At 44.0% G+C, this 14,369-nt stretch overlaps 4 protein-coding genes across 4 annotated transcripts; 2 read left to right on the top strand and 2 right to left on the bottom strand.

Annotated features, from left to right (window-relative positions):
* Positions 1-632: 632 nt before the first annotated feature.
* GLAREA_08063 (uncharacterized protein) lies at positions 633-2,112 on the top strand (the record flags this gene model as incomplete). The annotated part of the gene is made up of 3 exons (XM_008090110.1): positions 633-655; positions 703-1,876; positions 1,927-2,112. The coding sequence occupies 3 exons, from the start codon at positions 633-635 to the stop codon at positions 2,110-2,112; spliced, it is 1,383 nt and encodes a 460-aa protein (XP_008088301.1).
* A 6,566-nt stretch (positions 2,113-8,678) lies between these two features.
* On the bottom strand, positions 8,679-11,742 carry GLAREA_08062 (Class II aaRS and biotin synthetase; the record flags this gene model as incomplete). The annotated part of the gene is made up of 3 exons (XM_008090109.1): positions 8,679-11,321; positions 11,366-11,511; positions 11,661-11,742. The coding sequence occupies 3 exons, from the start codon at positions 11,740-11,742 to the stop codon at positions 8,679-8,681; spliced, it is 2,871 nt and encodes a 956-aa protein (XP_008088300.1).
* Positions 11,743-12,126: 384 nt separating this feature from the next.
* GLAREA_08061 (uncharacterized protein) lies at positions 12,127-12,858 on the top strand (the record flags this gene model as incomplete). The annotated part of the gene is made up of 2 exons (XM_008090108.1): positions 12,127-12,223; positions 12,284-12,858. 2 exons carry the CDS (start codon positions 12,127-12,129, stop codon positions 12,856-12,858), a joined length of 672 nt encoding a protein of 223 aa, XP_008088299.1.
* Positions 12,859-13,079: 221 nt separating this feature from the next.
* GLAREA_08060 (uncharacterized protein) lies at positions 13,080-13,740 on the bottom strand (the record flags this gene model as incomplete). Its single annotated transcript, XM_008090107.1, has 3 exons — positions 13,080-13,415; positions 13,469-13,597; positions 13,648-13,740. 3 exons carry the CDS (start codon positions 13,738-13,740, stop codon positions 13,080-13,082), a joined length of 558 nt encoding a protein of 185 aa, XP_008088298.1.
* Positions 13,741-14,369: the final 629 nt, after the last annotated feature.

Here is a 14,369-nt window from a genome sequence, read left to right as displayed (position 1 = left end):
GGTTAGAGTGTGTGTGGGGGGTGTCGTGCGGAGTTTGTGGTATAGGTATAGTGAGTAGGGATCGGATTGTACTCTTACTTCATCCCGGAAGGTAACTCTTAGAACTTCCCTCAGCATGATTTTTTCGTTCTGTCCCCATTCGCAGGAGTTGAGTTGATTAGCATTAGATCTATCGTGCCCAGATAGTCTGATATACTTGGCGCCAAGGTATATATATGCGACGACTGACATCTTCGGTAGATGGAGATTCAGACACCGCAGGCTTTGATTCCTATTACAATGATATTCCACTCAAAATCTGTTGCTTACAATGACACAGATTTATGAAACGTTCTTGATTAGAGATGCATCAATGTTGAAAGGTCCTTACTCAATAGGGAGAATATAAAAGTGGGGTCTCGGATATAAGTACAAAAGACGGGGGTTCGCTCGGTGTACGTGATGTTGCGGAAATGAGTTTCTTGGATGAGTAAACAGACGATGGAATTTGACGCGCGTTATGTCAATTGAAAAGGTTTGGTAAGGGATCTTTGTTATATTAAGAGGAAGAAGGTTCTTTGGAAAAGTTGAAAAAGAGAATCGTGTTTCCTACTTATATTGACGAGTAAAAATCTTCAATTCAGGAGTTTAACATGGCGAGACCGGTGGGATTGCTGTAAGTTTCTCAAGCCAGTATTGAAACTTGAGCTGATATATATGAAGGGAGCAGATGTCTACGGCGAGACATGATTTAGGGTATTATCATTCTGTTGGCGCCACTGCTCGATACAGCACCCCCACTTCCACTTCCAACCTTCGTCGACAAATCCAAGCAGCACTCACGAAAGTGATTCTTCAATACCCAGCACTCTGTCACGGGATCATCAACGAAGGCGCTCTCAAGCCGTCCTTCAAGCTCGTTGAGTCGATTGACCTCGACCGCTGTATCGAGTGGATCACCGTCACCTCAGACCGCGAGAGCAAACTCGCAGAAACATTGGAGCAAGCACATAGCACCCGCTTCTCAGACATAGAAGTCCATCCACCATGGAAACTCCTCATCATAACCCCCGAAACCAAGCCTTCAACTTTCGACGCAGCATTCATATTCCACCACGCCCTCGGCGATGGAATGAGCGGCAAACTCTTCCACGGCTCCTTCGCCTCCGCTTTAAACACCCCCTCTTCCTCCCCTCCAGAGCTGCTCGTCCCTATTCCATCGTCAACCAAACTTCCTCCCCCCATCGAAGCCCTCATCCCCTTCACAGTAAGCTACCGCTACCTCCTTCTCCAAATCTGGGAGTCCATCAGACCAGCCTGGTTCTTCCCGTCGCTGCAACCGTGGACCAGCACGCCTATCTCGGCGACGAACCTCGCGCGTGGGGAATCAAGAATGACATTCTTCGCCCTCCCAGCGGATTTAATGAAAGTTGTTTTGTCTGAATGTCGGGAAAATGGTACGACGCTCACGGGTCTCCTGCATGCCCTGGCCCTCCTCTCGTTCACCAATCATGTGCCGCAAGGAAGCTCGTTCACGTCTACAACGCCGTACTCGCTCCGCCATCTCACAGGCACGAAAGACGATATGGTCGTTCAAGTCTCCGCGTTATCTACCACTTACCCGACTTCCCTCGTTACCAGCCTGCGCGCGTCGTCAAATCTGACGGAGGAGATCTGGAGTCTCGCGCGCGACTTCAAGAAGAACATGGCGGTTGAACTGGCGAGGGCGCCGCGCGATGTGGTGCTGGGATTGCTGCCGTATATCAGTGATATGCATGAGTTCTTCAGGTCGAAGATTGGGAAGGGACGGGAGAGTACGTTTGAGGTTAGTAATGTTGGCGTGCTCGCTCCTCCAGCGTCGGGAGATTGGAACGTCGAACGCGTCTTGTTTTCGCAGGTAAGTACATATCTCTGGTTTCTTGTTTGAGTGTTACTGATTTGATTTAGTCGGGAATGGGCACGGGTGCGTTGGTAGGCATCAACGTAGCTAGTGTGGTGGGCGGGGAGTTGGTTGTTAGTTTGACTTGGTTGGAGGGGGATGTGGATAGCGCTTTAGTGGAGAGGGTCAGGGATGATTTGAGGTACGGGTTGAGATGTGTGGGTGAGGGGAGGGATGTTGTGAGGGAGAGATAGGTTTGGATGTAGAATGAAGAGAAGGTGGTGGTGGAGGTAATATAATGGTTTTGTGGGTGTAGATAAAGGAGATTGGGGTGGTTTGAATATAGATCCGAGTAGTAGTTAGATAAAATAGATCCTTAAGAAGTAATGAAGTGTCGGCACATGCTCTCAAAGATATTTCCGTACTAATTTTCTATCATCTGATCGAACTTCCCCTGCCTCCACAACCATGGCGCAAAGGTCAATATATCCACGTCAAAATAACCCATGACTTCAAACATCGACAACCACGATAGAAATTTGATTGGGTTTTTGAGTTATCAATTCAGAAACACTCGTATTTCGAGAAATCGTCCTAGAAGGTTTGTAAGGCCAACTTTAAGTATACTACCCTTTCTACGGTTTGAATTTATGAATTTCGACGTCGCCTTCAAATTAACGCACAAAAGATTTCAGCAGCAAGTTACAATTCGGCGACAGCGAGCACACTTCCCTTTCTTCACATCATAAAGTTCTTTCCTTCGAAATATAAATCCTTGATTTCAGTGGGAATTAATCTGTAAAATCTGCAATGTTCACACGGTATACCATGTCAAGTACGATGCCCCGAGGAACATTGCCTTAGGTTGCTTTCTATTCGTACTGCATGGGCTGCCTGTCCAAGGGATAATGTTTGTTTGTTCTTCAACTAAGTTGTACTAGTGAATAAGGAAGTAATCGATTTAGGAATCGATGAAGGAGTTCCAATTTCAGCTTGCATTCTCTATTTGGAAACACTTTATTTGTACTGCTAATTGCCGAGGATAAAAGAAGTTACTTATTAATAAAGCCCACTAAAATATTTGTCATAAAACAATTTACCATCTGCTTAAATATCTCACAGGTTTTTATTCGCACGAAGAAGTACGAAACACTAAATCAAGTCAATCTTCATGGCTCTATTAAATTGTCCTCAGCAGTTTTTATTGGTGAGTGTTCACATAAAGCACCGACTTCCACCGTAGCTCATTGGTATTCAAACTGGAAGATGCCACTAGTGGATGATACTTACCTTTCACTCTCTGTCTTTGGGTTCTTTCGTAGATCAACCTACAAGTTCCCGATATTGCTGTACGTTGGAATACGAAGCATGCACCACTCGAGGAACCGGGGATCTGAGTTCCCGATATTGCTGACTACAAAATTAAATTAAGTGGTATTAATCTTTCGTATATTCGCAGATATGGACGGGAATTACGCAGGGTTGTGGTTAGAGTATTTCATTCGGTGGTAAATTGGTTTTCGGTGACAATCTCAAAATGTGGATCAGCACTCTCGTTTCTGAAGTCACCAAGTGAATCAGCCGCGCTAGGGCAAATTCACTACCACTTCCATCCACCGTCTTGGGAGGTGGGAAAAAGCAACCAGAATTAGCCAAAGCGATTCACAATGAGTTCGTAATACTCTGTCTGTCGGCGATACTCATGGTCATAAGAAAGAGTTCTGTTATATAACAAGCGTCTTTACTCCAAGAGAATAAACTCCAACCGGGCGATATAAGTAGAGAAGAAGATTAATGTGAACAGTCTAGCGTGTAACACAGAACTCTTCGGACAACTTTACTTGTAAAACTTCATTATAAATAAGTGAGATATAGTTTCACATATTTCTCTGTTATATTAAATCACGACCAGAGTATCAAAACAAGGTGTAAAGCGACTATCAAAATCTTTCCCTAACACACCCACGTCAAAAACCCCTCTCAAATTTCTTCGTTATTCTCTTCCTTTATCACCCCTTCAAATTACCACAAGTTCAATCTAGAGCAATCACCTTATAGAAGAAAAAAGCTAGCTTAGAATCGTTACGATGATAGATGTACACGAAATCATGATACGAGGAGGAGATCCCTGAAAAGGTTACACGAAGTAATAGGCCCGATTTTGTCAGTGTTCTTGGTAATAAATTGCCATCTACGGTAGTAATGAGAAGCGAGTTATATAAGGATAGAGAAGAGGGTGTCGTGGTAATATTCGGCAGTGACACAACTTTCGGTGACAGAAGGGTTCTTCACTTGAGACTTTTTGAGACAAAGTAGGTGGGTAACGAGATACTTTACATGACTTAAGTCTGCCGTGTTTGGAATTAGTAGGTCTAGTAGGAGAGATGACGTAGAGAAGGGCTTGCGATTATATGACCAAGCAAGTATTCTTTAAAATTTATGTATTTAGAAATTCGAAATTATGGTAGTGTTGAAGGTGTTATAAGAGCATCTTTCTGTATATTGGTAGACTAGAGTAGAGCAATATATCTGAACAGAAGAAACTTCCGAGGGGTTTGTAAAGTGCAGAAAGCAATCTGAGATTGTGTATTTGTGAAAATTCATAATACAAAACCCAAAAGTCTCTTTTGACGAAAATTCCTTTTCCCTCTCATCGCAAAGACAATGGCAGATTAAAATAAAGACATCAAAACTAGTTTCCCAGTACCAGTATTGAAAACATTCAATCCCAGTCCGCTTATTCAGTCTTCTCTTATACAAATAATGCCTTGGATCTCCTTGCCTTAGTTTCAGGCAAAACACTCTCGCATTTATCAACTCCACCGACTGGCGTGAGGATGTTAAGGGCGGCTCAGAAACATGGTCTTAAGGTTTCACATAGGATTTCTTATCAAGTGCTATTACTAGAAAATTCTACTATACGACAAATGGGAAAAAACGAGACGAATAAGAAACGGATGATGCGCTAAGTTTCGGTACTGAATTAAATTTTGGTGACAATATCCATCGATGGACTATTCACCTCTTTTACCCCTCTCCTCAACACTGCTACAATAACTCACTCTAGATTCTAAGTTTTAGAACACTTTCCATCATCCTAAGACGCCTTGTTGTTCGACACAGATAGGTCCAAAGCGGAGAGCTGGCCAGTAAGCACTAGACTTTCGTTTGGCCGCAGATCAACAATCGAAAGAAGTTGTAAATACAGTGCTTTGTGTGTTTGGAAGGAGGACCTTATCCTATTCGTTGAGATTGTAGGGATAGAGAGGAGTAATATTTGTTTCAAAGGGGATATAAGTTGAGTGATATTATAGTTGTAGCATAGTAGCAGTCCATACAATACTAAATCTCGAGAAAAGTGAAAATACACTCGGCAAAGTTGAACACTACATCCACAAAGAATATAGTCACTTAAAACATTTAAATTAACCCCCAACAACAACAACAACAACAATCGTCCACCAACAAGCATCAAATCATACATCCCATAGCTTCTTGTGAGTGTATACCTCATGAGTAAGCATTCTCAAAAATATCACACCAGCAAGCGAGGCTCAAATATCGCACCTTCGTCCTTTGCTTCCTGTTTCGTTTTAAATTATTCGACATTATTTCTATACATCGCATCCATATTGTTTCGATTATCAATTCTATTAATTTTACATATTCTATTTCAGGGCCTGTTTATGCACAATAATATGCCACCAAATTATATAATGGGATTCTCGACGTTTGGTAGGGTTTAATAAGAGGCCTAACCTCTTACGATGTAGTTAAAAGCCACAACCTGGCCGTAGAGACAGACCCTCCACACCTAAAAGTACCCCCTAAATGCCCTAAAAAATAAGAGCCTATAGAGCCTATAGAGCGTATAATAAGGCGACTAGAAGCGGTAAGGGACCTTAATATTTAGCTAAGTAGTATATAAATATTAGAGAAATAAAAAGAGTTAATTATAAGAAGTTAAGTAATATAGATAGATTTTGTCGCGGTTTTGTTATAGTTTTGTCGTAGTTTTGTTGTGGTTTTGTGTAATAATATAGAAACAAAGTGGTCCTAACCACCTTTTCACTCTTCCTATACAAATTAGACAATCTATTCTCTACTCATTATCTTTTATAGGGAACACTACTGAGGTAGAGTGGGTTGACCCTGCTTAGCTCTAAAGCTAAGGGGACGGCCAAAAACTACGTCGAAAACAGTAAAGGCTCTGTTTTTAGGTCGGCAAGGCACCCTGGCAGTACAAACACATATTATATAATCTTGACCATATTATGGTGAATGAACAGGCCCTCAATCTCTTGGGTTTATACACCCACCTAAACCCTCCTCAACATCCATCTAACACCTTCAGAGCATGTTTCTACTACCACCTCTCGGTTGCCAAAATCTCGAAATAACAAGATCTTCTACGCCATGTTTTCGATGACAAAATCCATTTCGGTGACAATATCCCCGGTCCGTTTTCCCTGTTTTCTTTCTGATATTCACACTCCGGTCGGAGATTCCCAACTTATCATCCTAGAATTTTATCTTACTTAAAAAGACATACAAGAGCGAGGAGCTGGGAAGAGTTCATAGAGCGCTTGTGTGGCATGCATCTATTTCGGGCTATACAGTGGTTTTTAGTAATGTCGTTAGGAATCGTATTAAGTAGAGTTGTTTCCTGAATTTAGGGGGCTTGCTGGTGAGAGTTTAAAAGAGAGCGTTGGTTTTTGGGGAATAGGTATAGCGAGGAGTGTTTCGTAATAAATTAAAAGCACATTCAAATCGCCTACTTCCTTACATGATTTCAAAAGCTCTACAACGAGTGAATACAAAATCCCAGAACTTCAAGCACAGTCACCTTGGCTCAAATTATTGCACTCAGCAATATAAAAGCAAGCTTAATCTCATCCTCAAATCAGTAATCGAATAGCCGTGCGATTTCACCCCAACTGTTCATCTGGCAGTTGGTCTGCCGTGTCGAGTAAACATTTAAATACAGCTCCTAATTTGACAATCATCTCTAGTATCTAGATTACTCATTACCAACCTTAAGCTGAAAGTTTATAGTGAAGCAACAGTGCTCAAATTTTCGGTGACGAATATCGTTTCGGTGACAGTATTACTTTCGGCAGCAAAATCACAACCTCCATCAAACATTCGAGATTAACATCTTAACCAGATAGTCACATTTTGAGTCTCCCAATTATTCTTCTTGGCCATTTACCCCCAGTCTTCATATTTCCTATCCCGGGAATTCCTATACTTAGAGCGCATTTGTCCAGTCTTTCAAGAGATTGGGAATTGAGGTGCAAATATTACGCTAACAACGTGGCTGAAGTAGAGACTCCTTCCTAGATACATCACATAGCGTGTAATAGTATTTAACTCGGGAAAAAAAATATTGAATCGGAAGATTATCAGATTTGTTACATAATTCTAATGCTTAAAGATTATAATTCCACTTGTTCCTAATTTTAATAATATCCGCTAAACACTACTCAATAGTCTCTGACAAACTCACGCCGGGAAACCTGATAGTTAAACTCTTGTAGTCTAAACAATAAACTCAACTAGATTGAAGAACGGGATTTAATTCACAGAAGAGGAATTGGCTGTAAGGAAAGAAGACTTGAAGGATTGGTAGTGGTGTTTGGTGAGGAGTTTGGAAAGGGGGTTTCTTTTATTTGCTTAACATGTTGGAATAAGTTGGGTTGTAGTTTGAAACAGCAAACTGAATTCAAGCTATCTACTTTATAACACGGTATCATAAACCCTACAAAGAGCGATACATAGCCTAAGACCTCCTGAGTTCACTCATTTTAGCTAACAATGTTATACATCTCAGTATAAAAAAGGCTCAATTCGCTCCTTAATACAGAAGCCAGAGATAACTACGATTGGCTATCGAGGTACATACTAAGTACAATATTACCCACGTTCACAAAGAACAGTAGACATGGAAATGAATCGCCACAATCCGATTTATAAAATTTACGCCCAGTCGTCGCATGACCAACAACTACATAAGCACAGCAGCACGTAGAGCAATCAAGTGATAGGAGTTTTATGTTGATGGCCGTCTAACCTCTTTGTTCCTACTTCTAAGTCAAATAGTGCATAGTGAAACATGTTTTTATCTTTTAACTAAAGTTCTTAGCAGCAAAACCAGTTTCGGTGACAACATCACTTTCGGCAAAACCATGCACCATCAACACTTCACCAACACTTTCATAGCTCATGGCGAAGGACTAATATTCACAATTCAAATCAGTAACCCGCTCATATGATGTAGATACAATACCAGACCCTACGTGACCTTCCGAAAGGCAATCAATCCACCGTGTAGTTTCTTCGTTATATTGTCATTCCATACACAGCAGACAGGTGTGTTATATATACTCTCCTTTCATTGAATCCTTTGAAAGTGAATTTGGCGAACATAGTCTACGAATGAATAAAAACTCATATTCCCGTAATCCAGGTGTCAATACCAGACCAAAAAGTTGAGGGTTTCCCCCAATTTGGGCTCCTAGTTCTACATTCGAAGTTCTTGAAGTCGAATTAATATAACCAATTACCAAAAATGAAGTGTTCTTTAGGTGGAGGTGGTTTCTGTTGGTTGAGATTGATACTATGATAAAAATCTCAGCGTAAATCTGCGATCCAAAAACACACTCATCGCTCACGTGCACAAAAAAGTCACTGACATCATAAAGGGTATTCTATTCCATTCACATCAGACCATATTCGCTTACATAGCCTCCCAACCCGTCCATTCCCCTATCCCACCAAAAAGACCCCCACCCAGACTCTACAAATGCCCTCCGACAGCTCAAAGCTTAAGCTTCTCCTCCAACCACTTAGTAGCAAGATCCACCGCATCCCCAATACTCTCCGGCTTAGTACCCTGACCAGTACGCGTGGGTTCCTTACCACCAGACTTCCCACCAACAACCTCACTCACGGACGCAGCCCAACTCTCAGCGGTGACGCCCTTAGAAGCGTGTTCCGTACCAACGTAGACACCGTGGACGACTGTAGACTCGGCGGTGCTTCCACCGAAGAGGTAGACGGTCTTGTCCTTGGACTTGGTCTTGTAGTGGTTAAGGACGTCGTTGATGGCTTTTGGATTCGCAGAGATTGGAAGTTGACCAACGTAGATGTTGCTGTCTTTGTTTTCAGCAAAGTAGGCAGTGACGGTATCAAGAGCAGTTTTCGACTCGGCCTTTTGTTTCTTCTTTTGCTCATCAAGAACACTCTTCTGGACCTTGGTGAAGTGGGTCTTCAGTTCCTCCTTGGTTAATGTAGAGACTGTCAGATTGTTCAAGTCCTGTTGCATAGCCTTGACTTGCTGTTCCTTTTCAGGTCCATAAGGTAGCTGCTCCAGAGTAGAGATCTTCTTGCCAAACTCAATGGCCAATCGCTGAACTTCGTGCGCAGCGTCACCGGTGTATGCAATAATTCTTCGAATACCCTTAGCAATTCCGCTTTCCTCAACAATGACAAGATCCTTGATCAGTCCAGTCTGCTCAACGTGAGTACCACCGCAGAACTCTACGCTGACTTTTCGCCATTCCGGGTTCCGAGGTTCCGCAAGTAGAACTTCAACTTCAACTCCCACTGAAACCACACGAACGGGATTTGGATATGTCTCTCCGAAGACAGCACGAACTCCCTCAATTCCCTTCGCAGTCTCCAGATCCACATCTTGGTAATACACCCTGCAGTTTTGCTTGATGTATGAATTTGATGAATCTTCAATCTTCTTCAGCTCAGCATTGCTGACTTGTGTCTTATGCGAGAAATCAAAGCGTAATTTGTCCTGGTCAACTAAAGACCCTTTCTGGTTGATATCGTCGCCGAGATGTTCTCGTAATGCGTGATTTAGGATGTGTGTACCAGTATGGTTGTTACGGATGGGTTGTCTTCTTAACTCGTCGTACTCGCAGATGACTTCATCACCAGCTTTCAGCTGCCCGTATTCGAGGTAGCCATTGTGCACAATGTAACCACCGTAAGCTTGAACATCCAAGACCTTGAACTCGGCAACATCATCGATAATCATCTTTCCAGTATCGTAAACTTGACCACCTTGCTCCGCATAGAAGTTGGTCTTGTCTAATAAGATTCCAAAAGTCTTTTGTGCGGGTAAACCCTCTGTAGTTTTCAAGAAGTTCTCTCCATCGTAGATCAATTGGACCTTGCCGGTGGTGTCACCCTTCGAAAACTTGGCCTCGTCGTCCGGTCTTGGAACGTTAAGTTTGTCTAGCTCTGCGATCTGATGGACATCTAATTTCGCAAAAGTATGAGCGGCCTCTTTTACGTGCTTGCTGGCTTCTCGGGCTTTCTCTTGCGCAATCTTAATTTCCGCGTCATCAGTCTCGAGACCTCTCTCCTCAGCCATAATCTTTGTGAGATCCTCAGGAAATCCAAAGGTATCGTAAAGACGCCAAACATCTGCACCGGAGAGCTTCTTGGTATTTGATTTGATCGCTGAGGCGGCATATTTCTCAAACATCTTCTCTCCTCTATCCAGTGTTCTGGCAAACGCCTCTTCTTCTTCATCCAAAATCTCCTTGACATCGTCTTGCTTCTTAACAATCTCGGGGAACTGCTCGCCCATTTGTTCTACCAGAGCAGGAAGAATCTTGGAGAAAAAGGCACCGATCTCAGCATTGAAATATTTGCGAGCATATCGAGAGCCTCTTCGCAAAACACGTCGCACCACGTATCCTCTTCCTTCGTTGTTGGGAACACCTCCATCGGATATCGCAAAGGTTAGTAATCGAATGTGATCAGCGATGACACGGTATGCAGTATCGATCCCATCAACATCATCCTTTCCATATTTGTCGGTGTAATCCCGCGCACCAGTAACCTCCTTGATTTTCGCGAAGAGAGGTGAAAAGACGTCGGTATCATAATTTGACAGCTTGTCTTGGAGCACTGAAACCAGTCGCTCGTAGCCAAGACCGGTATCAATATGCTTCGCTGGTAGGGTTTTGAGTGATCGATCCTTCTGTCTATCGTATTGAATGAAAACGTTGTTCCAGATCTCCAAAACATTAGGATCATCCATATTAACCAGATGAGCAGCATTTCTGCCTCCACCTATTCTGTCATAATGAACTTCACTACAAGGTCCACAAGGTCCAGTTTCACCCATTTCCCAGAAGTTATCCTTCATGTTTCCTGGCAAGATATGATCCTCTGCAACTCCAACTTTCTTCCATAGTTCTTTGGCTTCCAAATCTGGCTCAAGACCAGAAGCCTCGTCTCCTTCGAAATAGGTTACGTAGAGACGATCGGGGTCGATACCATAAACTTTGGTGAGGAGTTCCCAGGACATTCCAATAGCACCCTCCTTAAAGTAATCTCCAAAAGACCAGTTCCCCAACATCTCAAAGAAAGTATGGTGGTAGCCGTCCTTTCCGACATCGTCAAGATCGTTGTGCTTTCCACCCGCTCGAATACACTGAGACCATCAGCACTGCTCCCACAATTCCCCGCCAAACATACCTTCTGAGAATCCACCGCCCTTTTCCATTGCGCCATATCATCAGTCTTGCCGACTGTTCCTAGGAAGATTGGCTTGAATTGGTTCATTCCAGCATTGGTGAAGAGGAGAGTCGGATCGCTGTGGGGGACAACTGAGGACGAGGGGACTGCATTTGACCATAATTAGCTACATTTTCCTTATTGACACAGCTTGCAAGAAGGTAGAAGCCATCAAGATATCAATAAAGCTGTAAACAGAATCTGCGAACTTCATTCCCAAAATTATCTCCCCCTCCAGAATTACCCCGCTACATACCGACAGTATGACCCTTTTTTTCAAAAAAGTCCAAAAAGGTCTTGCGCACCACGGGGGCGGTCCATTTCTGCGGATCCGACATCTTGAATGCGGAGTTCGAGAAGTTTCTGTACGCAGCGCTGTGCAGAGTGAAGTTTGTGTCGGGCCCGTTCAAAATTCCATGTGTTGTTCGCGTGGGCGCGGTGTCGGGACCATAGAAGAATCTCGCAGGATCTCGCAGGTGACTCAGTTGTCCCAAGCGCAAAGGCAGACGGACACGACCTCGAACATTCATCCGACCCTCACTGCTTCGTCCCGCGACTGATAGGGCTTCGTACGCGATATCGGTGACTCGAACTGCGACCACGGAGAGGCTGAATTAATTGATCTGGTATCTGGGTTGCGCACGCCGCCTCGCATTGATAAGTGAGAGATAAGAAGGTGTTGTTGGAAGGGTGTAGGGAGCTTCGGCGGGAGAAGGTATGGGATGGATCGTGTGCAAGCGACAGGCAAAGTTAGGAAAAGGAAGGCAGAAACCACGGAAAATGAACGCCTTTCCAAGCGGTTGAGTCTGCTGAATCTGGGTATGTGTTCCTGTTCAATTACAGATTGCTTCAATGTTCTTGTAGCTGACAGGGTCGCAGAGCGCAATGGCCAGAAGCTCTATGTTCCTGTCGAACAGCCGAGCAGAAGCTCGACCCCAAAACTGAATGCGCCGACGCACCCACCAGCGGAGGATGTAATGCAACTAGATGATTCGAAGCATAAAGTATATATCTACGACCTCGACGCCGAATTATCAGACAGCGGCGAGTCTGACGACGGGAAATTGGTCTTTCTTCCTGACATTGAGAAACACCTCCGCGAATCCCGCATTCCGTCATCACTACTGGCCAGCGGCGATGGAGACCTCGCTGGGAATAGTCAACTCGTTCTCTACCGCGTACCTAGCTCTTTGACTGTTCCTGAAGAGCAGGACAGCGTGAGAAAGGCCATTATTGAGACAAGAGCAAGGGCGCGAGCCAAACAGGAGCAGAAACGTCAAGATGATGTACGCACCAGCCAAGCAGCTGCGAATGGAGTCGACGCCCGCGACTGGTATCAGACAATGGCCGATAGGAATGTCCCTCAAAGCCCAACTGATCAGGTAACCATGGGTGTACAACAAGAGATTTCCGACGAAGCACAAGAAGATTATGACGCAATGGATCTGGGTTAAGGAAAGGAAGGATTGGAAGATATCAAGGCTTGTATAACATTATAACCTCAATAAGTTGAAATTTAATAGTTCTGTCCCTCTTCTCTTTAATGGTCTCCTTGCTCGCTCAAACTCCTATGTATGCAGTCCCAGAATGTATACTCCATTATACTCCTCGCTTCCGATTACAAATTTCTAAGGTTTCTTAATTACACAATCAAACCACGCCTGCGGGTTTTGTTCTAAAGTCTGTATGGGTTGTTGCTGGCGCCGGTGTTGGTTGGTTCTATTCTGGTTGCTGGAGGAGGTCCTGGGGGAGGGCTATAATCTGGAGCAGCTTCGCCAGACTCGGCTGGTCGTCGTGTTGGCTCTGCTCTCCACTGCGTAGGGTCTACCTTTGTCGCGCCAACCGGTGGTTGATATGTTGGAGGCATGGCTGAGTTTGGATCATATACAGGTGGAGGGGCTCCGCCATATGGCTGCATTCCATACTGTTGTGGTGGGTATTGATGGTAGTATGCGGATGGGTTCTGGTATGCTGGATCGTATCGAGCTCGTTGCTGTCGGTTCAGAAGCCACTGCATACTGTTAGCCGTGTCCTTCAAATTTCCAAGCGGTTGTTGAGACGTACCCGATGGTATGCCAGAGGTTTGAGACCCTTATTAATTCTCTTTTTCGCATGCCAGTAACCCCCAACCATATACCCAAGAAACAAGAACAGGATACCGAAGAAGACGCTCCACCTTACAATATTTCCTTCCTAGCAAATTGTTAGCTTCACTTCCAGAATCTAGACTCATTCATTCTTACTCTAGTGTACCAGAAGCCGTGTCCATTGGTATAGAATACCTCCCCAGTATCAGGATCAACGAACGTATTCTGTCTTGCTTGAAGTGTTGCCATTGTAATTAAATCGTATCGAACGCTCCAGTCGTATCGTAAAAGTGAAGTTCCTCAATTCGAGTCTAGAAGTTCAATGATATTTTACAGATGAAGATGATCGTTCGAGAGGGAAGACAAGCTTTTGGATCCACAGGAACAATGCAACGGAAGTGGCGGTGCTGGAACGTTGATGTGCCGATTCGACCTCTTACAGCAGAATCTCGCGATCTGTTGGTTTCAGAACGTGTTAGGAGTTTGTCGCAAGTTTGGGCTCAGGTGATAGGCCGAGTTTGTTTTGCTTCCGTTTTCCGAAGATGCACAAGGAGACACGAAGGCTTCCAAAATGGAGGTTTGTGTTTCTGTGATGCTGTTTGTGTTTGGTGTAATGCGTCAATTAGGGAGAAGGAGTTCGTAGGTTCCGAAGTCAATATTTTGTTACTGTCGGCAAAGGGAGAGGAGCAACGTAGGAACCCCTGAAATACTCGTACTCCAGCCACAAATTTGCGAGTTTGGGGGCTGGGCGCTGCTGGTGAAAGGTGGCTGTAGATCACGTGGTGTCGACCTTCCTCAATTGGATTTCTTCATCTATGCCCAGTGTTCACCTCCTCAAATGCATTGCAAACCAACAAGACTAAACAGCCACACAGTGA

The sequence above is a fragment of the Glarea lozoyensis genome, assembly GCF_000409485.1.
Source record: "Glarea lozoyensis ATCC 20868 chromosome Unknown GLAREA9, whole genome shotgun sequence".
Classification (NCBI taxonomy): domain Eukaryota; kingdom Fungi; phylum Ascomycota; class Leotiomycetes; order Helotiales; family Helotiaceae; genus Glarea; species Glarea lozoyensis.
The sequence above is the reverse complement of the archived record's forward strand: the minus strand, read 5'-3'. Positions and strand labels throughout refer to the sequence as shown.